Source organism: Anabas testudineus, chromosome 6 (assembly GCF_900324465.2).
Source record: "Anabas testudineus chromosome 6, fAnaTes1.2, whole genome shotgun sequence".
NCBI classification, from domain to species: Eukaryota; Metazoa; Chordata; class Actinopteri; order Anabantiformes; family Anabantidae; genus Anabas; species Anabas testudineus.
Genome location: NC_046615.1, coordinates 4,818,719 through 4,844,923, shown reverse-complemented (window position 1 = coordinate 4,844,923; position 26,205 = coordinate 4,818,719). Strand labels below are relative to the sequence as shown.

The window sequence follows — 26,205 nt, the reverse complement described above, 5'->3', positions numbered from 1 at the left end:
ATTCTGTCTGTGGTGCAGTGATCTGCTCCTAGGTATAGTACTTTTACATGTGATACTTAATTAACAAATTAGTCTATGATGAAAAACTAAAAATATATAGTTGTAAATTACAAATTAACATTTAAATTGAGGTCTAATTTACTCGCAATATAAGTAAGGATACTATTTGCTTCCTGTTTTTTTCCACAGGAATTTGGAATATAACATTAATTTCACAAAAGGGAAAGGTATGTACAGTGTTTACAATGAATTACATGTTCACCATAGCGCATGTATAATTAGTTTTCATATGTGTCTATCAAATTTTAATATAGTGTCTAGTGTAACAACAAAGAAGGTTTAATTACTTTGGGAAAGTTAGGCCCGTTAATCACCAAGAACCATGTGTACTAAAGACATCAATCTAAGACTGCTATTGTTTAACTTGCTACACAGATCAAAAGCTGCCACCATGAGTACGGACGCAGAGATGGCCGTCTATGGCAAAGCTGCCGTTTACCTCCGTAAGCCAGAGAAAGAGAGAATTGAGGCTCAGAACAAACCTTTTGATGCCAAGACCGCCTGCTATGTGACTGATGCCAAAGAGCTGTACTTGAAGGCCACAATCATCAAGAAAGACGGTGGCAAAGTCACCGTCAAGGTCCTGGACACTCAAGAGGTTGGTATCATCAAGTCAGATTCAACAGGGAGCTAACTTTGAGCAGTTCTCACTGTGATTAATGTCTGGCTGCAGGAGAAGACAGTAAAAGAAGACGACGTCACTCCAATGAACCCTCCCAAGTTCGACAAAATTGAGGACATGGCCATGATGACCCATCTCAATGAAGCCTCTGTCCTGTATAATCTCAAAGAGCGTTATGCAGCATGGATGATCTACGTAAGACAATAAGCCTAGAAAGATACTAATAAATGATAATACTTGGAAGAAACATGGATTATCATATTTCTATGCTCTCTTTCAGACCTACTCTGGCTTGTTCTGTGCCACTGTGAACCCCTACAAGTGGCTCCCAGTGTACGATGCTGAAGTTGTAAGTGCCTATAGAGGCAAGAAGAGAATGGAGGCTCCACCCCACATCTTCTCTGTCTCTGACAATGCTTATCAGTTCATGCTTACTGGTAAATCTTTATCTTAACCATGCATAATTTGTTTGTGAGTTACAATAGTTAATTTCTAGTCTCTGTTAAGGTAACTATGTGTTTTGTTTTATTTTTGTTTTCAATTTTAACAGACAGGGAGAACCAGTCTGTCTTGATCACGTAAGTTTCACGTTCATTTACTTTGTTTAACATAACCAAAAATCTCTCAGTCACATTCTTATAAGTCTATGTCTACACCCAGTGGAGAATCTGGTGCTGGAAAGACTGTGAACACCAAGCGTGTCATCCAGTACTTTGCAACAATCAGCACAGTCGGTGGAGACAAGAAGAAGGAGCAAACATCAGGCAAGATGCAGGTATGTTATCAACTCATTGTTTATAAAGTATAAAATGTTTGTCAAGAGAAAAACATTCTGGACAGGGTCCTTTACTGATTGTTGTTGTAAACCTGGACTAGGGGTCACTGGAGGATCAGATTATTGCAGCCAACCCCCTGCTGGAGGCTTATGGTAATGCCAAAACTGTGAGAAATGACAACTCTTCTCGTTTTGTAAGTATGGAGCAATTTCTCCAGCACAATTGCTGTTATATGTTCCCCATGTGGAGGGACATTTGACACTGTCCTTGTTTTGCTTTGCTTTGAAAACAGGGTAAATTCATCAGAATCCATTTCGGCACAACTGGCAAACTGGCCAGTGCTGATATTGAGACATGTAAGTAACAGCTCTCAGAGAAAACACAATGACCAGAATTTGAAAATTAGCAATGTTGTGCTCATGAAAAACATTTGTAGATCTGCTGGAGAAGTCTAGAGTGACATTCCAGCTTCCTGATGAGAGAGGCTACCACATCTTCTACCAGATGATGACAAATCACAAACCTGAGCTGGTTGGTAAGTCAATTGGGTAGCTGCCTGTTTAAAAATTTGATTGAAAAAAATCGGTCACTTATACGTTTCACCCTTTTGTGACCTCCAGAAATGTCACTCATCACAACCAACCCATATGACTTCCCCATGATCAGCCAGGGTCAGATCACTGTAGCCAGTATTGATGACAAAGTTGAGCTGGAAGCCACTGACGTGAGTGATCTTTCCTTCTACCGTATAATTAATATTGATATGTGATATTTTCAGTGTTAAATTGATGGAAATAGCGTTTAACAAGGGGGTTTTAAAGTAGTTACATATTGTGCTGGCATCTCTTTTGAAACAGAATGCCATTGATATCCTGGGCTTCACTTCTGAGGAGAAGATGAGCATCTACAAACTGACTGGTGCTGTAATCCACCACGGTAACATGAAGTTCAAGCAAAAGCAGCGTGAGGAGCAGGCTGAGCCTGATGGCACAGAAGGTGAGCACTTTTAAATACCATAAATTCTTGTCCATCATTGTCACAATTGTAATGGTAAATCAACTTATATACTTATAATGTTTTCAGATGCTGACAAGGTTGCTTACTTGTTGGGCCTGAACTCTGCTGACATGCTCAAGGCTCTGTGCTATCCCAGAGTGAAGGTCGGAAATGAATATGTCACCAAGGGACAGACTGTACCTCAGGTAAACATAAAGCCTCTTTGTTTAAGTGAATTGATTTTACCATATGCCAATTCAGACATTTGTAACAGCAGTACACCAGCATTTTACAAAACACTGGGCCAGTGTCACTCAAATCATGCTATATTCCTTCAGGTGTTGAACTCAGTCCAAGCTCTGGCCAAGTCCATCTATGAGAGAATGTTTTTGTGGATGGTCATCCGTATCAACCAGATGTTGGACACTAAGCAGCAAAGGAATTTCTTCATTGGTGTCCTGGATATTGCTGGCTTTGAAATCTTCAACGTAAGCTACATGAACTGCTTCCAAGTCTTCAATGGACTGAATCTTTTTTACTCCCTATGAGCGATAAATAATTATTTGTCCCCTCACAGTTCAACAGCATGGAGCAGCTGTGCATCAACTTCACCAATGAGAAACTGCAACAGTTCTTCAACCACCACATGTTTGTGCTGGAACAAGAGGAGTACAAGAAGGAGGGTATTATCTGGGAGTTCATTGACTTCGGCATGGACTTGGCTGCCTGCATTGAGCTGATTGAAAAGGTACACATCAATTTTGTAATTCTGCTATATGGCAATGTTCTTGCTATGCAAAAACACATCATTTCATGACATATCCGTTTCACTTTCATCAAGCCCATGGGTATCTTCTCCATCCTTGAAGAGGAGTGCATGTTCCCCAAGGCCACAGACACATCCTTCAAGAACAAGCTGTATGACCAGCATCTTGGCAAGTCAAGAGCTTTTGAGAAACCAAAGCCCGCCAAGGGCAAGGCTGAGGCTCACTTCTCCCTGGTGCACTATGCCGGTACTGTTGACTACAATCTCAGTGGCTGGCTGGACAAGAACAAGGATCCACTGAATGAGTCTGTCGTGCAGCTGTACCAGAAGTCCTCTGTTAAATTGCTGAGTCATCTGTATCCTCCTGCAGCTGAGGGTAAAGTAAACCAAAAAATATATTTCCAATATTTTAAATAATACTATATAATTTGTTCACATGCTGTAAAATACTGTAAGTTTTTCTTCTAACAAAAGCTTTTCATATAAAATTATGGGCGGAAAAACAGACTCCAATGGTGGTGGAAAGAAAGGAGGCAAAAAGAAGGGCGGTTCTATGCAGACTGTTTCATCACAGTTCAGGGTACAGTTTTAAAAAAGTATAAAATCTCAGTGAATTCCTAAACTTGCATGTATTATTTAATTGACAAAGGTATTCCCACTATCTACAGGAAAACTTGGGCAAGCTGATGACAAACTTGAGAAGCACCCACCCTCACTTTGTGCGTTGCCTGATTCCCAATGAGTCAAAGACTCCAGGTAAAAAAAAAAGACTGCAATAATTTATGGGTGTAGTTTTATGTAGTTCTCAATACTAATTGACAAATTTTGATTTTAAAGGTCTGATGGAGAACTTCCTGGTCATCCACCAGCTCAGGTGTAACGGTGTGCTGGAGGGTATCAGAATCTGCAGGAAAGGTTTCCCCAGCAGAATCCTCTATGGTGACTTCAAGCAGAGGTATCAGTGACTACTTTAGTATAAGTCTGATTAAACTGTGAAAAGAAAATGCCCACACTCATCATTAACTATCTCATAAAAGGTACAAGGTTCTGAATGCCAGTGTCATCCCTGAAGGCCAGTTCATCGACAACAAGAAGGCTGCAGAGAAGCTGCTCGGGTCAATTGATGTTGATCATGACCAGTACAGATTTGGACACACCAAGGTAAACACTGCTAAAAACACACTATGTTACTCTATTTTAATAACAATGTTGACTTTTTCTGTGCACTTCAATTGTGTTGACATATTGTTGTGGTAAGATTGTTTATTATTTGATTCTTTTAATTTGTAATAAAAAGATTTTGTTCATAACATTATGCTGTAAAAATTTAAATTTTGTGTTTGTTCAGGTGTTCTTCAAGGCCGGTCTGTTGGGTACCCTAGAGGAGATGAGAGATGAAAAACTGGCATCTCTGGTCACCATGACTCAGGCTCTCTGCCGTGGTTTTGTAATGAGAAAGGAGTTTGTGAAGATGATGGAGAGGAGGCAAGTTAAAAACAAATGAATTCAAATAAAACAGTGTGTGATGAAATACAAAAAACATTTTCTGTAACAACAACTTCTCATCCACAGGGAAGCCATCTATTCCATTCAGTACAACATCCGCTCATTCATGAATGTCAAACACTGGCCATGGATGAAGGTGTACTACAAGATCAAGCCTCTGCTGAAGAGTGCTGAAACTGAGAAGGAGCTCGCCCAGATGAAGGAGAACTATGACAAGATGACACAAGACTTGGCTGCTGCCCTGGCCAAGAAGAAGGAACTGGAGGAGAAGATGGTGTCTCTTCTGCAGGAGAAGAATGATCTGCAGCTCCAAGTAGCATCTGTAAGTATACATGAACAGGCACATGGACTTTTTCCTGCTTGACTGATAAAATGCTGTTGTGCTGAGACCAATGTTTATACGATCAACTAGGAATCTGAGAATCTGTCAGATGCTGAGGAGAGATGTGAGGGACTCATCAAGAGCAAGATTCAGCTGGAGGCCAAACTCAAAGAGACAACTGAGAGACTGGAGGATGAAGAAGAAATCAATGCTGAGCTGACTGCTAAGAAGAGAAAGCTGGAGGATGAATGCTCTGAGCTCAAGAAGGACATTGACGACCTGGAGCTCACCTTGGCCAAAGTGGAAAAGGAGAAACACGCCACTGAGAACAAGGTTAGTAATGGTAAAATACCCAGCAGATCATTTCAAAGAGGGATCACTACCTGCTTTCTAAATTGTCTGTCTTGCAAATTTAGGTGAAGAACCTGACAGAGGAGATGACCTCTCAGGATGAGACCATTGCTAAGCTGACCAAAGAGAAGAAAGCCCTTCAGGAGGCTCATCAGCAGACACTTGATGACCTCCAGGCTGAGGAGGACAAAGTCAACACTCTGACCAAGGCCAAGACCAAGCTTGAGCAGCAAGTCGATGATGTAAGTTTACAATCTCTTGGAAAAAAGGCCAAAATTGAAATGCTTTTGAACATGATAATTACAAACTCATCAATCTGCAGCTTGAGGGATCTCTGGAACAAGAGAAGAAGTTGCGTATGGACCTTGAAAGAGTCAAGAGAAAGCTGGAGGGTGATCTGAAACTGGCCCAGGAATCCATCATGGATCTTGAGAATGACAAACAGCAGTCTGAAGAGAAAATTAAAAAGTAACAACTGTTTTCTCTATTTTAAGACAAATATAATGTTTCTAGACATTGTCAGTATCACTAAGTAGCTCTTTTTGTGGTATTACTCTCACAGGAAGGACTTTGAACTTAGTCAGCTTCTTAGCAAAATTGAGGATGAGCAGTCAATGGGTGCTCAGCTTCAGAAGAAGATAAAGGAGCTTCAGGTAACTCGTATATTATGCTACATAAAGTATTATATTAAATCTGACATTTCTGACATTCTTTATAGTTGATTTTACCATTGAAAGTTTACTGAAAGACAACAAACCTACATTGAACAGGCTCGTATTGAGGAACTGGAGGAGGAGATTGAGGCTGAGCGTGCTGCTCGTGCCAAGGTTGAGAAGCAGAGGGCCGATCTCTCCAGAGAACTGGAGGAGATCAGTGAGAGGCTGGAGGAGGCTGGTGGTGCCACTGCTGCTCAGATTGAGATGAACAAGAAGCGTGAGGCTGAGTTCCAGAAGCTCCGTCGTGATCTTGAGGAGGCCACTCTGCAGCACGAAGCCACTGCTGCCGCTCTTCGTAAGAAGCAGGCTGACAGCGTTGCTGAGCTGGGAGAGCAGATCGACAACCTTCAGCGGGTCAAGCAGAAGCTTGAGAAGGAAAAGAGTGAATACAAGATGGAGATTGATGACCTCTCCAGCAACATGGAGGCTGTTGCCAAAGCAAAGGTACACAATCCTTCGAATAGTATTTTAATATATTATATTGTATAATACACACATGAATTAACATCATGATATTTCTTGTTATGATTAATTCTTTTTTCTCATCCTTCCACATTAGGGAAATCTTGAAAAGCTGTGCCGCACTCTTGAGGACCAACTTAGCGAACTGAAGACCAAGAATGATGAGAATGTCCGTCAAATCAATGACTTGGGTGCACAGAAAGCTCGTCTCCTGACAGAAAATGGTATGTCCCACACAGTAATAACTGAAAAATAAACTTGAATGACTGAGAAGTTAAACACAAATTAATTTCTGATGGCAATTTTCACACAAGGTGAGTTCGGCCGTCAAATTGAAGAGAAAGAAGCTCTGGTCTCCCAGCTGACCAGAGGCAAACAAGCCTTCACACAGCAGATGGAGGAGCTGAAGAGACAAATTGAAGAGGAGGTCAAGGTACAAAAAAAAAACTTTTAAATTAATTAAATATATATTAAAGTGAGATGCTTCATAAAAATTGATCTTTATCTTACACTAGGCCAAGAATGCTCTTGCCCATGCTGTGCAATCAGCTCGCCACGACTGCGATCTGCTGAGAGAGCAGTTTGAGGAGGAGCAGGAGGCCAAGGCTGAGCTGCAGCGTGGAATGTCCAAGGCCAACAGTGAGGTGGCTCAGTGGAGAACTAAGTATGAAACTGATGCTATCCAGCGCACTGAGGAGCTTGAGGAGTCCAAGTGAGTAACATTCACAATTTATTGGCCTGTTTGCTAAAAAATTTTCCCTTTTTGCATACCTCATCTAACACTGTAATTGTTTGATTTATCGTTCGACACCACTTCAGCATCACTTTTGTGCATTTATCTGGATTCTTTAAAATATGTAGGACTATATTGTTGTTTTTATTATTATTACTATTAAAAACATCTGCATCAACTACAATTTTAAAAGGAAAAAGCTGGCCCAACGCCTTCAGGAGGCTGAGGAACAGATTGAGGCTGTGAATTCCAAGTGTGCTTCCCTGGAGAAAACCAAACAGAGGCTCCAGAGCGAAGTGGAGGATCTCATGATTGATGTGGAGAGGGCTAATTCACTGGCTGCTAACCTGGACAAGAAGCAGAGGAACTTTGACAAGGTAACAATGTCTATATCTTATAACCAAATCAGACAAAGAACAAAAATGTGTCTTCATTTTGCTGTATTTAACTCACTTGAGTGTATTGTTTTATTCAGGTGTTGGCAGAGTGGAAACAAAAGTATGAGGAGGGTCAGGCAGAGCTTGAGGGAGCTCAGAAAGAGGCTCGTTCTCTCAGCACTGAGCTGTTCAAGATGAAGAACTCTTATGAGGAAGCTCTGGACCAGCTGGAGACCATGAAGCGTGAAAACAAGAATCTGCAACGTGAGTTTCTACCACATTGTGTTATCAACTACAATCTATGTTTTCTAACACTTGTATTTTTTATGAGTATTATAAGTATATTTTTACTTTATTCTACCTTTCTTTGTATCTATGCAGAGGAGATCTCCGATCTGACTGAACAGATTGGTGAGACTGGCAAGAGCATCCATGAGCTGGAGAAGGCCAAGAAGCAGGTGGAGACAGAAAAGTCTGAGATCCAGACAGCCCTTGAAGAGGCTGAGGTATGTTTTTTTCTAGTCAGTGCAACATATGCTACAAAAACTCTGAAGCCAGACATTAATAATTTTTTCTTCAATATCATTAGGGAACTCTGGAACACGAAGAGTCTAAGATCCTGCGTGTCCAGCTGGAGCTAAACCAGATTAAGGGTGAGGTGGACAGGAAGCTGGCAGAGAAAGATGAGGAGATTGAGCAGATCAAGAGGAACAGCCAGAGGGTAATTGACTCCATGCAGAGCACTCTGGATGCTGAGGTCAGGAGCAGGAACGATGCCCTGAGAATCAAGAAGAAGATGGAGGGAGATCTGAACGAGATGGAGATCCAGTTGAGCCATGCCAATCGCCAGGCTTCTGAGTCCCAGAAGCAGCTGAGGAATGTGCAGGCACAGCTGAAGGTATTACAAGGCAGAGAGCAGTTGCATAGACTATGGTCAGAGCCCATACATCATTATATTCATCTGAGTATGTATCTTGCTTTGCTCTAGGATGCTCAACTGCACCTTGATGACGCTGTCAGAGCCCAGGATGACCTCAAGGAACAAGCTGCTATGGTGGAACGCAGGAACGGTCTCATGTTGGCCGAAATTGAAGAACTTAGAGCTGCTCTGGAACAGACAGAGAGAAGCCGCAAAATCGCTGAACAGGAGCTGGTGGATGCAAGTGAGCGTGTTGGACTTCTGCACTCACAGGTGAACAATTCTTCAAATATTTTTTATGCAATCACAAAACCAAACAATTTAAAATAAGGACTGAATCGTGTATAAGATGACATCAGTGATTTCAGTGAAATCTTTTCATGTTTCAGAACACAAGTCTTCTGAACACTAAGAAGAAGCTTGAAGCCGACCTGGTTCAGATCCAGAGTGAAGTGGACGACACTGTTCAGGAAGCAAGAAATGCAGAGGAGAAGGCCAAGAAGGCAATCACCGATGTAGGTGTCTGCTTTATTGGTTGACTAAAATTCTGTGTTTCATCATGACCTTTCTCATTTAAATGATATGTTTACTAGGCTGCTATGATGGCTGAGGAGCTGAAGAAGGAACAGGACACCAGCGCTCACCTGGAGAGGATGAAGAAGAACCTGGAGGTCGCTGTCAAGGACCTGCAGCACCGCCTGGATGAGGCTGAGAATCTGGCCATGAAGGGTGGCAAGAAGCAGCTCCAGAAACTGGAGTCCAGGGTAAGGCTTTTATGTTAAAATTTCTGCCATTGAACAAAATAGTAAAAAATCAATAGTAAATAATCAAAGGCATTGTACACATATTGGGCATAGCCAAAACAAAGTCCTGAAAATGAAAGAAACTACTGGTGCAACACATTTACCAGACACTTTTATCCAAAGCGACTTACAAGTCAGTACAAGGGTAGGCTTAAGGACCCCTACTGGAGGAGCTGGGATTTGACCCCCAGGCTCCCACATGGGAGGCGGTGATGTAACCACTACACAGTACTGATGAAGAAAGCATTTTGAAAGCTGTTTGAATTTGAAGGACAGCGATGAAGGCCCATTCAAAATGACAGTGTTTTAGTTTTTTTCCCATCCATTACTTTTAGAAGTATATTTATTATCTGCGTCAGCTTTCTAGTTTCATATTCCATGCTGTCTGGCAGAGAAAAAAATGAATACAATCATTGCATCTTTGTAAAAATGTAAAAACATAACTAATTTCTTTCTGTAGACTCTAGATGAACATTTTTATGCAGAAAATGCCCATTGTCAGCCATGTTAAATATAGTTTGTCACAGGATTGATGCAACTCTTGCACACAAGGAATATAAAACTAAATATTTACTTTAAAACTGCTATTTGAATTGTTTTGCTCACTTAAAATTTGACTAATCTTATGTTAAAAGTGTTACATTTATGCCCTATTATGTTCAATTTATTTTTGTCTAATTAATGTTTTGCCAGTATTTTTGTAGGGGATTATAAAACATGCATGGAATGAATATTATGGGCAATTTATGAATCACCTGGTTTTCTTAAGGTGCGTGAGTTGGAGGCAGAGGTTGAGGCTGAGCAGAGACGTGGAGCAGACGCTGTTAAGGGTGTCCGCAAATATGAGAGGAGGGTGAAGGAGCTCACCTATCAGGTACAATCACATAAAGATTTGACATATTGTATATAATAGAAGTCACTCTAAAATTAATCGTATAATTTATTTGTTTAAAAACACAAATCTACATTTCAATTACAGACTGAGGAGGACAAGAAAAACATTACCAGGCTGCAGGATCTGGTTGACAAGTTGCAGCTCAAGGTGAAGGCCTACAAGAGGCAGGCTGAGGAATCGGTAAGGACAACATACTGTATTTATTTTTGATACTTGATATTACATCTTTTAAAGTACTTGTTTCTACTAGCTTTTCTGACCAATTAAATATTTGGTTGTTTATTGTATTCCAGGAGGAGCAGGCCAATGTTCATCTGTCCAAGAGCAGGAAGCTCCAGCATGAGCTGGAGGAGGCCGAGGAGCGTGCTGACATTGCTGAATCCCAGGTCAACAAGCTGAGAGCAAAAAGCCGTGATGTTGGCAAGGTAAACATACACACTTTTTGTAGAATTAAAAAGAAATCAAGTAAACTTTAATATACTGCATGTTACACAACACTAGAGTAAGTCATGGCTAAAGAAAATGTACATAATACTGACAACAGAAAATCATATATACATACAGTATATTTATGCAGAGCATATCTGTGGTATATGTATTGATTTAGTTTTATTTTACAGGGAAAAGAGGCAGCTGAGTAAGGCACTGCAGCTGGTGGGCTGTTTCTGATCAAATATTATGATATGAAATACCACAATAAAATTGTTTTTTCATCTTTAATTGCTGTCTGTGTAATTTTGTTTGCTTGTATCTGTAAAGAGTAAATATGAGATTTTGAGTTGTGACATTATATGACAGCAGCTACCTGTAGGGCCTTTTGTAAAAACAATCATTTGAAACATTGTGGATTGATTTATTTTATGCACACAGACAACTGGGTTAGGGTTAGGCACAAATAAGTCAAGGTTTGGTTAAATTAAAAAATACAATAAGTACTTCCTGAAACAGTCTCAAACATTCCTTTGAAAACTCGGTGCATCCTATAATAATGCTTTCCGCTTTGGAAAGAAAACAAGTGAGAAGCTTCATTATGTGTGTGTAGTGTAAGATTTGAATCACTGATAATGTAGTTATTATATATATATATATTGTTAACATAAAATAACCTGCTTAGGTATATTTTGTTGTTAAAGTCTCTCTGAGATTAAAGCATTGTGAGATGAAAAGGTGAGACTCAAAGGGCCCTACATCCTAAGATTCTATCTGGCCATTATATCCAGAGTACATAAGAAGTACAATGTGGGGAATAAATGTGGAAGTGGCTAAGGGAGGAGAAAGAGGGGGTGTGGAGGGTTATCTGACAGCCAAACACAGACAAAAACAGAATGTCAGGGAAGCTTCTCTTGGTAATTTAACACGGTGATCCAATGTGCTGTTAGCTTTCCTGACAGCAGTTGTTGTGGTCATCATCACACATCTAACTGTCAGGTTTAGTCTTTCAAAAACAACATTTTTGCACAGTTCAAGGGGTAAAAATTTGTTTAGGTGTGTTTGAGCAAACAAGAGAAGAGCCACAGGTTGGGAAAGATATACTATGTTAGGTAAAAAGGACAGGTGCATACAAGTTAATTATTGTAGAACACAATTACAAGAAATCAAAAAATAACGTTTCTTGGTGGGCAAAATATTTGCTTCACTTCAGATTACACAAGTGTAGGAGCCCGCAGGATCTTGCTTATTAAGCAACTGCATGTTTAAACATGTAACCATTACTGACTGGTTGAAAGTGTGCTGCAAATTAAGGATACACTTCATTCTGTTTGAATGTAAATCAATGTTTTATCAAAGGAGATTTATGTCTCTTAATTAGGTGACAATTTAATGTGGAAATTGCCAGATGGTTTTTACACTGCAAGTTCAACACTATTGCATGTGACGTCTAAAAATGATACCAGACTGATGGTGACATTTAAGTCCAATGAGGGTGGGTGAATGAGCCAAAAATGGTCTTGAAGCTGTGTGTGCAATGTCAGTTAAGAGTGTAAATAGCTTGACATATGAGTGTGAATACCAGAGACATATCTCTTACATGTCCCCACAAGAAGTAATTACTAAATACACAGTACATTTTTTCTGTCTTTATATCTTGTCAAACTATTACATTTGAATTATTCTAGTTTTAAGTAATACTAAATGTATTAGTATTTTAAATCATTGACACCTTTAGTAGCTCAGTGTTTCTTCCATTAGACAGATACATGTCGGATCACAAGGTTACTTTGTTTAAATGCATACATATGGTAAAGTATATATTAAGGCAGTTAGACAGTACAAATTAGAGGAGTTTTAAATATGGCAAATGTCATATATAATGTCACAAATATGAAATACAAATCCAGGTTTGCAGTCTGCACTGTCACAGGATTCTATGAGATTATGATTATTATGAGATAATCAATGAGAGGAGGTCCTTGTAAGGATTAAAAGCATTTGTATATATGTTACTGTAATTGATAAGGTTATTATTTTAAGTATAGGATTCAGGATTTGATGGAAACCTGATATGTAATATGTGCTGTACACTACAGCAACAAATGTTTAACTCGTAACGATCAGCTGTTCACCTAACCATATTTAACATGTGTCCCATTTTTAGCTTCTGTTTTGTAAGCAAAACACATTGAATGCAAGGATTCCAATTTAGGCCTGTGAGTGTGGTAAAAGATCTGTGCTTGTGGATCATGGGAAATTACAACTTCAATGCTTTGGACCAGAGTTCTGTTCTACAGTGTGTGTAAAGCTATATTTTAAGTGATTGATTTTCTCACATTCATAACTCTTATCCCTACAATGGCTAACATATGCATGCACTGCAATAATCACATAGGCATGCACTGCAACACTGTATATTTTATTAACATTTATACAATATAATATATGACAGCATATAGTGTATGTATTGATTGATATTTGATAGGCAAAAGAAATAGTTGAGTGAAGCACTCCAGTAGAAGAGCTGTTTCTAATCATATAATATGTAAAATGTACCACTATATATTTTTTTCTTAAATTGCTGTGTCTTCTGTGAGATAGTAAATATGAGATTGTTATTATTTGTGATACACCATGACAAAATATACTGTACAATCCTTACAACAGATCTTGTAAAATTTAAAATTAGATACTGTTCTGATACTGTTATTGAAATACTTGTACGGGGCTGTTTTAAAGTAAAAAGAACTTACCAAAAGTACATATGTGATTTATCATGCATGTATGCAAAACTACATAAAGTCATGGTTAGGGTTATGGTGAGTTTCTTTCTTTTTTTCTTTCGAATCTACTTTTAAATTCCCTCACAATACCTACGCTTTCCTAATGAAGCACAGAGGATAGAAAAGCTGCACTATGAAATAGGAATATGTACAGTATAGCACAGCATTAGTATATACATCTGAAAGCACAGATACTAACTTCTAAACAGGTTACTAACTTAATACCCACGAAACTGAAGGTAAGTTCTACTCATTCTAATTCAGAACATTACAAATTATAGTCAAATATTTTGCACAGCTTTTTGGAATTCCCAAGACTTAGCCTGTCCTCACTTACAAAACGATCACTGTTTATACTTTCAATAGTTAACTACATAAAAACGGCAAAACGATGATGACTTAAATCACTGCGTAAAAAGTAATGCAACAACAAGCAAGTTTCTCCAAAATATAGTTAAATTACTAGCACAGTTACAGACAGTTCCCTACTCTCCAATATTAGATAAAGACAATTATAACAAAACATATATGATCATAAAAAGCATTGAAGCACCGGCAGTGACTTAGATTTCTAAAGTATATAAATCAATAGAAGTAGAATGGAATGTAAGTGTACCATATTGTGTAAAATTAAATAGCAAAACAAATACAGTATCGCATATATTAATTAGACATAAGATGGTATAACATAAGTAAAGTATTATAGTAGTAATATTATGAGAAAACTTTATATATTATATTGAATATGAATTCTGTATTGACACAGTGTTAATCAATTACTAAGGCATAATGAGAGGAAATAGAATAACACATGAAAGTAGAGTAAATAAAGAGTAAATAAAAAAACAAAAGAAAACATATATAAATGTTAAGAAAAGGAAAACATAAATCATACATATGTATATGCTCAACATTGTCTAGGCTGGCTTTAAGAGTTATCCATGCCATAGTTGGCATGAGTCCCAAATTTAACCTTGCAGCATCAGCAATCCTGATCCAATATAAGGAGTCAAAGGGAACACAGCAGTGTGTGGTAGAAGTCCTTTGAAGACCCCAGGTTGTGGTAGGCATTTTGTCTATGTGTTCATCATTTGTTATTTTTAAAATCATTTAAAAATATTAATCTATTACAAATCTTTGATTGGCATTTTCTCAGTGACTTACTAATTGTAATATGTTTTCAGCAGGATTGTGGAATATAATCACCGTTTGACAAAGAGAGGGTCAGGTACGATGATTTTTATGCACATTTTATGAAACGTGCATTCAGTTAGAAAGGTTTTGTTAATTCAGTTACAGTATGTCACTAAGGCTAAAAACAAGCTAAGGTCACATGTGATAATAGACACAAAGCTCATGTGGACAAATTTATATCAATTAGATTAAACTTGATCATGATGATGATTCATAGCCATGGCAGTTACATGAGATGATAGTTGTGGTTAGATTTAAAACTAAAATTAAGACTTTTCTAAATAATTCACAGATATAAGCTGCCACCATGAGTACGGACGCAGAGATGGCCGTCTATGGCAAAGCTGCCATTTACCTCCGTAAGCCAGAGAAGGAGAGAATTGAGGCTCAGAACAAACCTTTTGATGCCAAGACCGCCTGCTATGTGGTCGATGACAAAGAGCTGTACTTGAAGGCCACAATCATCAAGAAAGACGGTGGCAAAGTCACCGTCAAGGTCCTGGACACTCAAGAGGTTGGTATCATCAAGTCAGATTCAACAGGGAGCTAACTTTGAGCAGTTCTCACTGTGATTAATGTCTGGCTGCAGGAGAAGACAGTTAAAGAAGACGACGTCTCTCCAATGAACCCTCCCAAGTTCGACAAAATTGAGGACATGGCCATGATGACCCATCTCAATGAAGCCTCTGTCCTGTATAATCTCAAAGAGCGTTATGCAGCATGGATGATCTACGTAAGATAATAAGCCTAGAAAGATACTAATAAATGATAATACTTGGAAGAAACATGGATTATCATATTTCTATGCTCTCTTTCAGACCTACTCTGGCTTGTTCTGTGCCACTGTGAACCCCTACAAGTGGCTCCCAGTGTACGATGCTGAAGTTGTAAGTGCCTATAGAGGCAAGAAGAGAATGGAGGCTCCACCCCACATCTTCTCTGTCTCTGACAATGCTTTTCAGTTCATGCTTACTGGTAAGTCTTTAACAATGCTGAATATTTGTTATGTGAGGTTTCTGTTGCATGGCTATGTAATTATTTTTGTTTTCAATTTTAACAGACAGGGAGAACCAGTCTGTCTTGATCACGTAAGTTTCACGTTCATTTACTTTGTTTAACATAACCAAAAATCTCTCAGTCACATTCTTATAAGTCTATGTCTACACCCAGTGGAGAATCTGGTGCTGGAAAGACTGTGAACACCAAGCGTGTCATCCAGTACTTTGCAACAATCAGCACAGTCGGTGGAGACAAGAAGAAGGAGCAAACATCAGGCAAGATGCAGGTATGTTATCAACTCATTGTTAATAAAGTAGAAAATGTTTGTCAAGAGAAAAACATTCTGGACAGGGTCCTTTACTGATTGTTGTTGTAAACCTGGACTAGGGGTCACTGGAGGATCAGATTATTGCAGCCAACCCCCTGCTGGAGGCTTATGGTAATGCCAAAACTGTGAGAAATGACAACTCTTCTCGTTTTGTAAGTATGGAGCAATTTCTCCAGCACAATTGCTGTTTTATGTTCCCCATGGTGAGGGACATTTGACACTGTCCTTGTTTTGCTTTGCTTTGAAAACAGGGTAAATTCATCAGAATCCATTTCGGCACAACTGGCAAACTGGCCAGTGCTGATATTGAGACATGTAAGTAACAGCTCTCAGAGCAAACACAATGACCAGAATTTGAAAATTAGCAATGTTGTGCTCATGAAAAACATTTGTAGATCTGCTGGAGAAGTCTAGAGTGACATTCCAGCTTCCTGATGAGAGAGGCTACCACATCTTCTACCAGATGATGACAAATCACAAACCTGAGCTGGTTGGTAAGTCAATTGGGTAGCTGCCTGTTTAAAATTTTGATTGAAAAAAATCGGTCACCTATACGTTTCACCCTTTCGTGACCTCCAGAAATGTCACTCATCACAACCAACCCATATGACTTCCCCATGATCAGCCAGGGTCAGATCACTGTAGCCAGTATTGATGACAAAGTTGAGCTGGAAGCCACTGACGTGAGTGATCTTTCCTTCTGCCGTATAATTAATATTGATATGTGATATTTTCAGTGTTAAATTGATGGAAATAGCGTTTAACAAGGGGGTTTTAAAGTAGTTACATATTGTGCTGGCATCTCTTTTGAAACAGAATGCCATTGATATCCTGGGCTTCACTTCTGAGGAGAAGATGAGCATCTACAAACTGACTGGTGCTGTAATCCACCACGGTAACATGAAGTTCAAGCAAAAGCAGCGTGAGGAGCAGGCTGAGCCTGATGGCACAGAAGGTGAGCACTTTTAAATACCATAAATTGATGTCCATCATTGCCACAATTGTAATGGTAAATCAACTTATGTACTTATAATGTTTTCAGATGCTGACAAGGTTGCTTACTTGTTGGGCCTGAACTCTGCTGACATGCTCAAGGCTCTGTGCTATCCCAGAGTGAAGGTCGGAAATGAATATGTCACCAAGGGACAGACTGTACCTCAGGTAAACATAAAGCCTCTTTGTTTAAGTGAATTGATTTTACCATATGCCAATTCAGACATTTGTAACAGCAGTACACCAGCATTTTACAAAACACTGGGCCAGTGTCACTCAAATCATGCTATATTCCTTCAGGTGTTGAACTCAGTCCAAGCTCTGGCCAAGTCCATCTATGAGAGAATGTTTTTGTGGATGGTCATCCGTATCAACCAGATGTTGGACACTAAGCAGCAAAGGAATTTCTTCATTGGTGTCCTGGATATTGCTGGCTTTGAAATCTTCAACGTAAGCTACATTAACTGCTTCCAAGTCTTCAACGGACTGAATATTTTTTACTGCCTATAAGCGATAAATAATTATTTGTCCCCTCACAGTTCAACAGCATGGAGCAGCTGTGCATCAACTTCACCAATGAGAAACTGCAACAGTTCTTCAACCACCACATGTTTGTGCTGGAACAAGAGGAGTACAAGAAGGAGGGTATTATCTGGGAGTTCATTGACTTCGGCATGGACTTGGCTGCCTGCATTGAGCTGATTGAAAAGGTACACATCAATTTTGTAATTCTGCTATATGGCAATGTTCTTGCTATGCAAAAACACATCATTTCATGACATATCCGTTTCACTTTCATCAAGCCCATGGGTATCTTCTCCATCCTTGAAGAGGAGTGCATGTTCCCCAAGGCCACAGACACATCCTTCAAGAACAAGCTGTATGACCAGCATCTTGGCAAGACCAAGGCTTTTGAGAAGCCAAAGCCCGCCAAGGGCAAGGCTGAGGCTCACTTCTCCCTGGTGCACTATGCCGGTACTGTGGACTACAATATCAGTGGCTGGCTGGACAAGAACAAGGATCCACTGAATGAGTCTGTCGTGCAGCTGTACCAGAAGTCCTCTGTTAAATTGCTGAGTCATCTGTATCCTCCTGCTGCTGCTGAGGGTATGCTTTTAACTACACTAAAACGTGACATATTTTAAAGTTAAATAAGCACTACTTTTTCAACAAATTGTAGTAATATCTGTGTAAATGCAAATTATTATTAAGTTTCTGCTTACAATTATCAACAGACACTGGAAAGAAGGGTGGCAAGAAGAAGGGTGGTTCTATGCAGACTGTGTCTTCACAATTTAGGGTAAGCTTTAAAATATTAAATTTAACATAACATCACATCTCTTTTTAAACACAAGCTTGTGAGTTACATTTCATGACAAAATTTACTTTCTTGTATCTACAGGAGAATTTGGGCAAGCTGATGACAAACCTGAGAAGCACCCATCCTCACTTTGTGCGTTGCTTGATTCCCAATGAGTCTAAGACCCCAGGTACATAGATAACATAACTGTATCAAAGTCTGTGCGGCGTCATTTGCCTTTGGAAATGTACTTTATTTCATGCTGATTTAAACATAAGAGTAACTAGTTGCACAAAATTAATAAAGAGATGCTTTTTCATACAGGTCTGATGGAGAACTTCCTGGTCATCCACCAGCTCAGGTGTAACGGTGTGCTGGAGGGTATCAGAATCTGCAGGAAAGGTTTCCCCAGCAGAATCCTCTATGGTGACTTCAAGCAGAGGTATCAGTGACTACTTTAGTAAAAGTTTGATTACACTGTGAAAAGAAAATGCCCACACTCATCATTAACTATCTCATAAAAGGTACAAGGTTCTGAATGCCAGTGTCATCCCTGAAGGCCAGTTCATCGACAACAAGAAGGCTGCAGAGAAGCTGCTCGGGTCAATTGATGTTGATCATGACCAGTACAGATTTGGACACACCAAGGTAAACACTACACATACCTTGTTTTATTTTAGTGTGACTATTAATAAAATTGACTTTTCCTGTCCACTTTGGTTGTGTTTTCCTCTCAACTTTGTCAAGTTCTGTTTCTGTTTGTTCAGTTTAAATGGTTTGGACTAAGTTAATCCTTATTTCACTGTATAACAAAATGCTGTAATGCGGTATTTTGTTCAGGTGTTCTTCAAGGCCGGTCTGCTGGGTACCCTTGAAGAGATGAGAGATGAAAAACTGGCATCTCTGGTCACCATGACTCAGGCTGTCTGCCGTGGCTACCTCATGAGAAAGGAGTTTGTGAAGATGATGGAGAGGAGGCCAGTTAAAAACAAATGAATTCAAATAAAACAGTGTGTGATGAAATACAAAAAACATTTTCTGTAACAACAACTTCTCATCCACAGGGAAGCCATCTATTCCATTCAGTACAACATCCGCTCATTCATGAATGTCAAACACTGGCCATGGATGAAGGTGTACTACAAGATCAAGCCTCTGCTGAAGAGTGCTGAAACTGAGAAGGAGCTCGCCCAGATGAAGGAGAACTATGACAAGATGACACAAGACTTGGCTGCTGCCCTGGCCAAGAAGAAGGAACTGGAGGAGAAGATGGTGTCTCTTCTGCAGGAGAAGAATGATCTGCAGCTCCAAGTAGCATCTGTAAGTATACATGAACAGGCACATGGACTTTTTCCTGCTTGACTGATAAAATGCTGTTTGATGAGACCAATGTTTATACAATCAACTAGGAATCTGAGAATCTGTCAGATGCTGAGGAGAGATGTGAGGGACTCATCAAGAGCAAGATTCAGCTGGAGGCCAAACTCAAAGAGACAACTGAGAGACTGGAGGATGAAGAAGAAATCAATGCTGAGCTGACTGCTAAGAAGAGAAAGCTGGAGGATGAATGCTCTGAGCTCAAGAAGGACATTGATGACCTGGAGCTCACCTTGGCCAAAGTGGAAAAGGAGAAACACGCCACTGAGAACAAGGTTAGTAATGGTAAAATACCCAGCAGATCATTTCAAACCAGGATCATTACCTGCTTTCTAAATTGTCTGTCTTGCAAATTTAGGTGAAGAACCTGACAGAGGAGATGGCCTCTCAGGATGAGACCATTGCTAAGCTGACCAAAGAGAAGAAAGCCCTTCAGGAGGCTCATCAGCAGACACTTGATGACCTCCAGGCTGAGGAGGACAAAGTCAACACTCTGACCAAGGCCAAGACCAAGCTTGAGCAGCAAGTCGATGATGTAAGTTTACAAAATCTCTTAGAAAAAAGGGCAAAATTGAAATGCTTTTGAACATGATAATTACAAACTCATCAATCTGCAGCTTGAGGGATCTCTGGAACAAGAGAAGAAGTTGCGTATGGACCTTGAAAGAGCCAAGAGGAAGCTGGAGGGTGATCTGAAACTGGCCCAAGAATCCATCATGGATCTTGAGAATGACAAACAGCAGTCTGAAGAGAAAATTAAAAAGTAACAACTGTCTTCTTTATTTTACAAATATATATATATATAAGACAAATATAATGTTTTTAGACATTGTCAGTATCATTAAGTAGCTCTTTTTGTGGTATTACTCTCACAGGAAGGACTTTGAAGTTAGTCAGCTCCTTAGCAAAATTGAGGATGAGCAGTCAATGGGTGCTCAGCTTCAGAAGAAGATAAAGGAGCTTCAGGTAACTCGTATATTATGCTACATAAAGTATTATATTAAATCTGACATTTCTGACATTCTTTATAGTTGATTTTACCATTGAAAGTTTACTGAAAGACGACAAACCTACATTGAACAGGCTCGTATTGAGGAACTGGAGGAGGAGATTGAGGCTGAGCGTGCTGCTCGTGCCAAGGTTGAGAAGCAGAGGGCCGATCTCTCCAGAGAACTGGAGGAGATCAGTGAGAGGCTGGAGGAGGCTGGTGGTGCCACTGCTGCTCAGATTGAGATGAACAAGAAGCGTGAGGCTGAGTTCCAGAAGCTCCGTCGTGATCTTGAGGAGGCCACTCTGCAGCACGAAGCCACTGCTGCCGCTCTTCGTAAGAAGCAGGCTGACAGCGTTGCTGAGCTGGGAGAGCAGATCGACAACCTTCAGCGGGTCAAGCAGAAGCTTGAGAAGGAAAAGAGTGAATACAAGATGGAGATTGATGACCTCTCCAGCAACATGGAGGCTGTTGCCAAAGCAAAGGTACACAATCCTTCGAATAGTATTTTAATATTTTATATTGTATAATACACACATGAATTAACATCATCATATTTCTTGTTATGATTGATTCTTTTTTCTCATCCTTCCACATTAGGGAAATCTTGAAAAGCTGTGCCGCACTCTTGAGGACCAACTTAGCGAACTGAAGACCAAGAATGATGAGAATGTCCGTCAAATCAATGACTTGGGTGCACAGAAAGCTCGTCTCCTGACAGAAAATGGTATGTCCCACACAGTAATAACTGAAAAATAAACTTGAATGACTGAGAGGTTAAACACAAATTAATTTCTGATGGCAATTTTCACACAAGGTGAGTTCGGCCGTCAAATTGAAGAGAAAGAAGCTCTGGTCTCCCAGCTGACCAGAGGCAAACAAGCCTTCACACAGCAGATGGAGGAGCTGAAGAGACAAATTGAAGAGGAGGTCAAGGTACAAAAACAAAAACTTTTAAATTAATTAAATATATATTAAAGTGAGATGCTTCATAAAAATTGATCTTTATCTTACACTAGGCCAAGAACGCTCTTGCCCATGCTGTGCAATCAGCTCGCCACGACTGCGATCTGCTGAGAGAGCAGTTTGAGGAGGAGCAGGAGGCCAAGGCTGAGCTGCAGCGTGGAATGTCCAAGGCCAACAGTGAGGTGGCTCAGTGGAGAACTAAGTATGAAACTGATGCTATCCAGCGCACTGAGGAGCTTGAGGAGTCCAAGTGAGTAACATTCACAATTTATTGGCCAGTTTGAAAATTTTCCCTTTTTGCATACCTCATCTAACACTGTAATTGTTTGATTCATCGTTCGACACCACTTCAGCATCACTTTTGTGCATTTATCTGGATTCTTCTAATTATGTAGAACTATATTGTTGTTTTTATTATTATTACTATTTAAAACATCTGCATCAACTACAATTTTAAAAGGAAAAAGCTGGCCCAACGCCTTCAGGAGGCTGAGGAACAGATTGAGGCTGTGAATTCCAAGTGTGCTTCCCTGGAGAAAACCAAACAGAGGCTCCAGAGCGAAGTGGAGGATCTCATGATTGATGTGGAGAGGGCTAATTCACTGGCTGCTAACCTGGACAAGAAGCAGAGGAACTTTGACAAGGTAACAATGTCTATATCTTATAACCAAATCAGACAAAGAACAAAAATGTTTCTTCATTTTGCTGTATTTAACTCACTCGAGTGTATTGTTCTATTCAGGTGTTGGCAGAGTGGAAACAAAAGTATGAGGAGGGTCAGGCAGAGCTTGAGGGAGCTCAGAAAGAGGCTCGTTCTCTCAGCACTGAGCTGTTCAAGATGAAGAACTCTTATGAGGAAGCTCTGGACCAGCTGGAGACCATGAAGCGTGAAAACAAGAATCTGCAACGTGAGTTTCTACCACATTGTGTTAGCAACTACAATCTATGTTTTCTAACACTTGTATTTTTTATGAGTATTATAAGTATATTTTTACTTTATTCTACCTTTCTTTGTCTCTATGCAGAGGAGATCTCCGATCTGACTGAACAGATTGGTGAGACTGGCAAGAGCATCCATGAGCTGGAGAAGGCCAAGAAGCAGGTGGAGACAGAAAAGTCTGAGATCCAGACAGCCCTTGAAGAGGCTGAGGTATGTTTTTTTCTAATCAGTGCAACATATGCTACAAAAACTCTGAAGCCAGACATTAATAATTTTTTCTTCAATATCATTAGGGAACTCTGGAACACGAAGAGTCTAAGATCCTGCGTGTCCAGCTGGAGCTCAACCAGATTAAGGGTGAGGTGGACAGGAAGCTGGCAGAGAAAGATGAGGAGATTGAGCAGATCAAGAGGAACAGCCAGAGGGTAATTGACTCCATGCAGAGCACTCTGGATGCTGAGGTCAGGAGCAGGAACGATGCCCTGAGAATCAAGAAGAAGATGGAGGGAGATCTGAACGAGATGGAGATCCAGTTGAGCCATGCCAATCGCCAGGCTTCTGAGTCCCAGAAGCAGCTGAGGAATGTGCAGGCACAGCTGAAGGTAATACAAGGCAGAGAGCAGTTAAATAGACTATGGTCAGAGCCCATACATCATTATATTCATGTATGAGTATGTATCTTGCTTTGCTTTAGGATGCTCAACTGCACCTTGATGACGCTGTCAGAGCCCAGGATGACCTCAAGGAACAAGCTGCTATGGTGGAACGCAGGAACGGTCTCATGTTGGCCGAAATTGAAGAACTTAGAGCTGCTCTGGAACAGACAGAGAGAAGCCGCAAAATCGCTGAACAGGAGCTGGTGGATGCAAGTGAGCGTGTTGGACTTCTGCACTCACAGGTGAACAATTCTTCAAATATTTTTTATGCAATCACAAAACCAAACAATTTAAAATAAGGACTGAATCGTGTATAAGATGACCTCAGTGATTTCAGTGAAATCTTTTCATGTTTCAGAACACAAGTCTTCTGAACACTAAGAAGAAGCTTGAAGCCGACCTGGTTCAGATCCAGAGTGAAGTGGACGACACTGTTCAGGAAGCAAGAAATGCAGAGGAGAAGGCCAAGAAGGCAATCACCGATGTAGGTGTCTGCTTTATTGGTTGACTAAAATTCTGTGTTTCATCATGACCTTTCTCATTTAAATGATATGTTTACTAGGCTGCTATGATGGCTGAGGAGCTGAAGAAGGAACAGGACACCAGCGCTCACCTGGAGAGGATGAAGAAGAACCTGGAGGTCGCTGTCAAGGACCTGCAGCACCGCCTGGATGAGGCTGAGAATCTGGCCATGAAGGGTGGCAAGAAGCAGCTCCAGAAACTGGAGTCCAGAGTAAGACAGTTAGCTTAAAATCTTTGTCTGAACAAACACATATATGAATTTAGTAAGCAGAGAAATATACAAAACATATGGATTCTAACCTTTTAACACAATGTTATTGGTTTTCTTAAGGTGCGTGAGTTGGAGGCAGAGGTTGAGGCTGAACAGAGACGTGGAGCAGATGCTGTTAAGGGTGTCCGCAAATATGAGAGGAGGGTGAAGGAGCTCACCTATCAGGTACAATCATATGTACATTTAAAATCTATTTAATACTCTATTTTCTATACAATTTGAATATTTAAATCTATATTTGTGATTACAGACTGAGGAGGACAAGAAAAACATTACCAGGCTGCAGGATCTGGTTGACAAGTTGCAGCTCAAGGTGAAGGCCTACAAGAGGCAGGCTGAGGAATCGGTAAGGACAACATACTGTATTTATTTTTGATACTTAATATTACATCATTTAAAGTACTTGTTTCTACTAGCTTTTCTGACCAATTAAATATTTGATTGTTTTTTGTATTCCAGGAGGAGCAGGCCAATGTTCATCTGTCCAAGAGCAGGAAGCTCCAGCATGAGCTGGAGGAGGCAGAGGAGCGTGCAGACATTGCTGAATCCCAGGTCAACAAGCTGAGAGCAAAAAGCCGTGATTCTGGCAAGGTAAATATGTAGCGCAAGCAAAAATGGATATATGCATACATGAATTTATGTCATGAAACATATTAGAGCAGCATGACTTATTAATGTTAAATTTAATAATACTGACAACAAAAAATTGTATATAAACATTCATGGAAAGTATGGTATAGAACACATACGTAGTTTATGTATTGATTTTGTTTTTTTCATTTTACAGGGAAAAGAGGCAGCTGAGTAAATCTCTCCAGCTGATAAGTTGTTTCTAATCATATAATATGATGTGAAATATACCGCAATAAAACCGTTTTTGATCTCAAATTGCTTTCTGTGTGATTTAGTTTGCATCTTCCATTAGAAAAGTATGAATCATTTGTGATACAGCTCGAACAACATTTTCTACAAAAAATCATCTACAAACTTAAGTAAGTTTACATACTGATATGGTATGTTTAAAAATCTTTTATTCAGAACGTCTAAACAATGCAATATGTAAAGGAGTAAGTATGTGCACAATATGCAAACAGCATAAACACAGACAATTGGGAGAAGAGCCAATCCTTCACAGACTATTATCGTGAACTGTAGGATATAAGAGAAGACTAGAAAAAGTATTCAACTCAGTTCACTCACTGGCACTAAAATAATTATTAAAGGGTGGCACTGTGGTATAGTGGTTAGGACGGTTGCCTTCAGTAAGTAGGACCCAGGTTCAAATCCATGGGTCAGTCATTTTATGCATTTGGCCATAAGGCTAATGTATTGGGAAAGGTCATTCTCGCTCTCTCTCCTGTTACTTTTTGCTATATACATCATTATGTGCTCATCTCTTACAATATACCATCCATACATTGTCTATAACATAGTGTTTAACATAATTTAGATGGAAGTGATAGTGGTTAGAGCTTATAGCTCAGGAGTACCTGTAGTTAAACAACTTCAATTCCAGTAAGGTTGGGACACAAATCTACATTGAGACGAATTAAATGATTTTGCACATCATAAACCAATGTATGTATTTAACAAGGAAGAGCTGGAACTACAATAGGTTAACCAGAAACAGGTCAGTAACATTATTGGGTATAAAAAGACCATCTTAGAGAGTCTCTTAGAAGTAAATATGGGCAGAAGTACACCAATCTATGAAAAACTGCATTTACAAATTGTCAGTTTTAGAATAATATTGATCAACTTAAAGTTGAAAAGATTTGAATATATGACCATCTACAGTAAATAATATCAACAAAAGAATCTGGAGAAATCTGTGTGCAAAGAACAAGACTAAAATGCAATGAAGGATGCCTGTGATCTTCAGGCCCTCAGATGATCCCTTAATAAATGAAATCATAATTTGAAAAGTGCACTTTGTATTTATTAGGATTATCTTGTGTAATGTTATTGTTAAAATTTAAGAATCCTTGACCCCAAAGGATAATTTGTGCCAAATATGAAGAAACAGCCTCAATGAGTTCCTGAGACATTACATTCACAAGAAGAGCAGGATGAACATAAGGTGACTGTGACCTTTGGCCACCAAATATATCCAGTTCACCACTGAGTTCAAGTTGACAGTTATGCCAAATTT

General features: G+C 39.7%; 2 protein-coding genes across 2 annotated transcripts; both read left to right on the top strand.

The window, feature by feature from the left end:
- Positions 1-451: 451 nt before the first annotated feature.
- Positions 452-10,945, top strand: LOC113165426 (myosin heavy chain, fast skeletal muscle-like). Its single transcript, XM_026364869.2, has 39 exons — positions 452-658; positions 734-877; positions 963-1,119; positions 1,233-1,260; positions 1,343-1,457; positions 1,559-1,651; positions 1,751-1,814; positions 1,895-1,993; positions 2,079-2,182; positions 2,316-2,454; positions 2,542-2,660; positions 2,793-2,942; positions 3,032-3,202; positions 3,296-3,596; positions 3,727-3,800; positions 3,889-3,976; positions 4,058-4,175; positions 4,258-4,381; positions 4,569-4,705; positions 4,793-5,048; positions 5,139-5,381; positions 5,465-5,641; positions 5,722-5,867; positions 5,962-6,052; positions 6,170-6,559; positions 6,675-6,801; positions 6,892-7,010; positions 7,093-7,289; positions 7,504-7,687; positions 7,786-7,951; positions 8,069-8,193; positions 8,277-8,585; positions 8,676-8,879; positions 8,996-9,121; positions 9,200-9,370; positions 10,179-10,283; positions 10,389-10,484; positions 10,598-10,729; positions 10,925-10,945. The coding sequence occupies exons 1-39, from the start codon at positions 452-454 to the stop codon at positions 10,943-10,945; spliced, it is 5,817 nt and encodes a 1,938-aa protein (XP_026220654.1).
- A 4,075-nt stretch (positions 10,946-15,020) lies between these two features.
- Positions 15,021-24,656, top strand: LOC113165465 (myosin heavy chain, fast skeletal muscle-like). The gene is made up of 38 exons (XM_026364940.1): positions 15,021-15,227; positions 15,303-15,446; positions 15,532-15,688; positions 15,774-15,801; positions 15,884-15,998; positions 16,100-16,192; positions 16,292-16,355; positions 16,436-16,534; positions 16,620-16,723; positions 16,857-16,995; positions 17,083-17,201; positions 17,334-17,483; positions 17,573-17,743; positions 17,837-18,140; positions 18,269-18,333; positions 18,436-18,523; positions 18,658-18,775; positions 18,858-18,981; positions 19,174-19,310; positions 19,398-19,653; positions 19,743-19,985; positions 20,069-20,245; positions 20,328-20,473; positions 20,586-20,676; positions 20,794-21,183; positions 21,299-21,425; positions 21,516-21,634; positions 21,718-21,914; positions 22,125-22,308; positions 22,407-22,572; positions 22,690-22,814; positions 22,898-23,206; positions 23,299-23,502; positions 23,619-23,744; positions 23,823-23,993; positions 24,114-24,218; positions 24,304-24,399; positions 24,513-24,656. The coding sequence occupies exons 1-38, from the start codon at positions 15,021-15,023 to the stop codon at positions 24,654-24,656; spliced, it is 5,802 nt and encodes a 1,933-aa protein (XP_026220725.1).
- Positions 24,657-26,205: the final 1,549 nt, after the last annotated feature.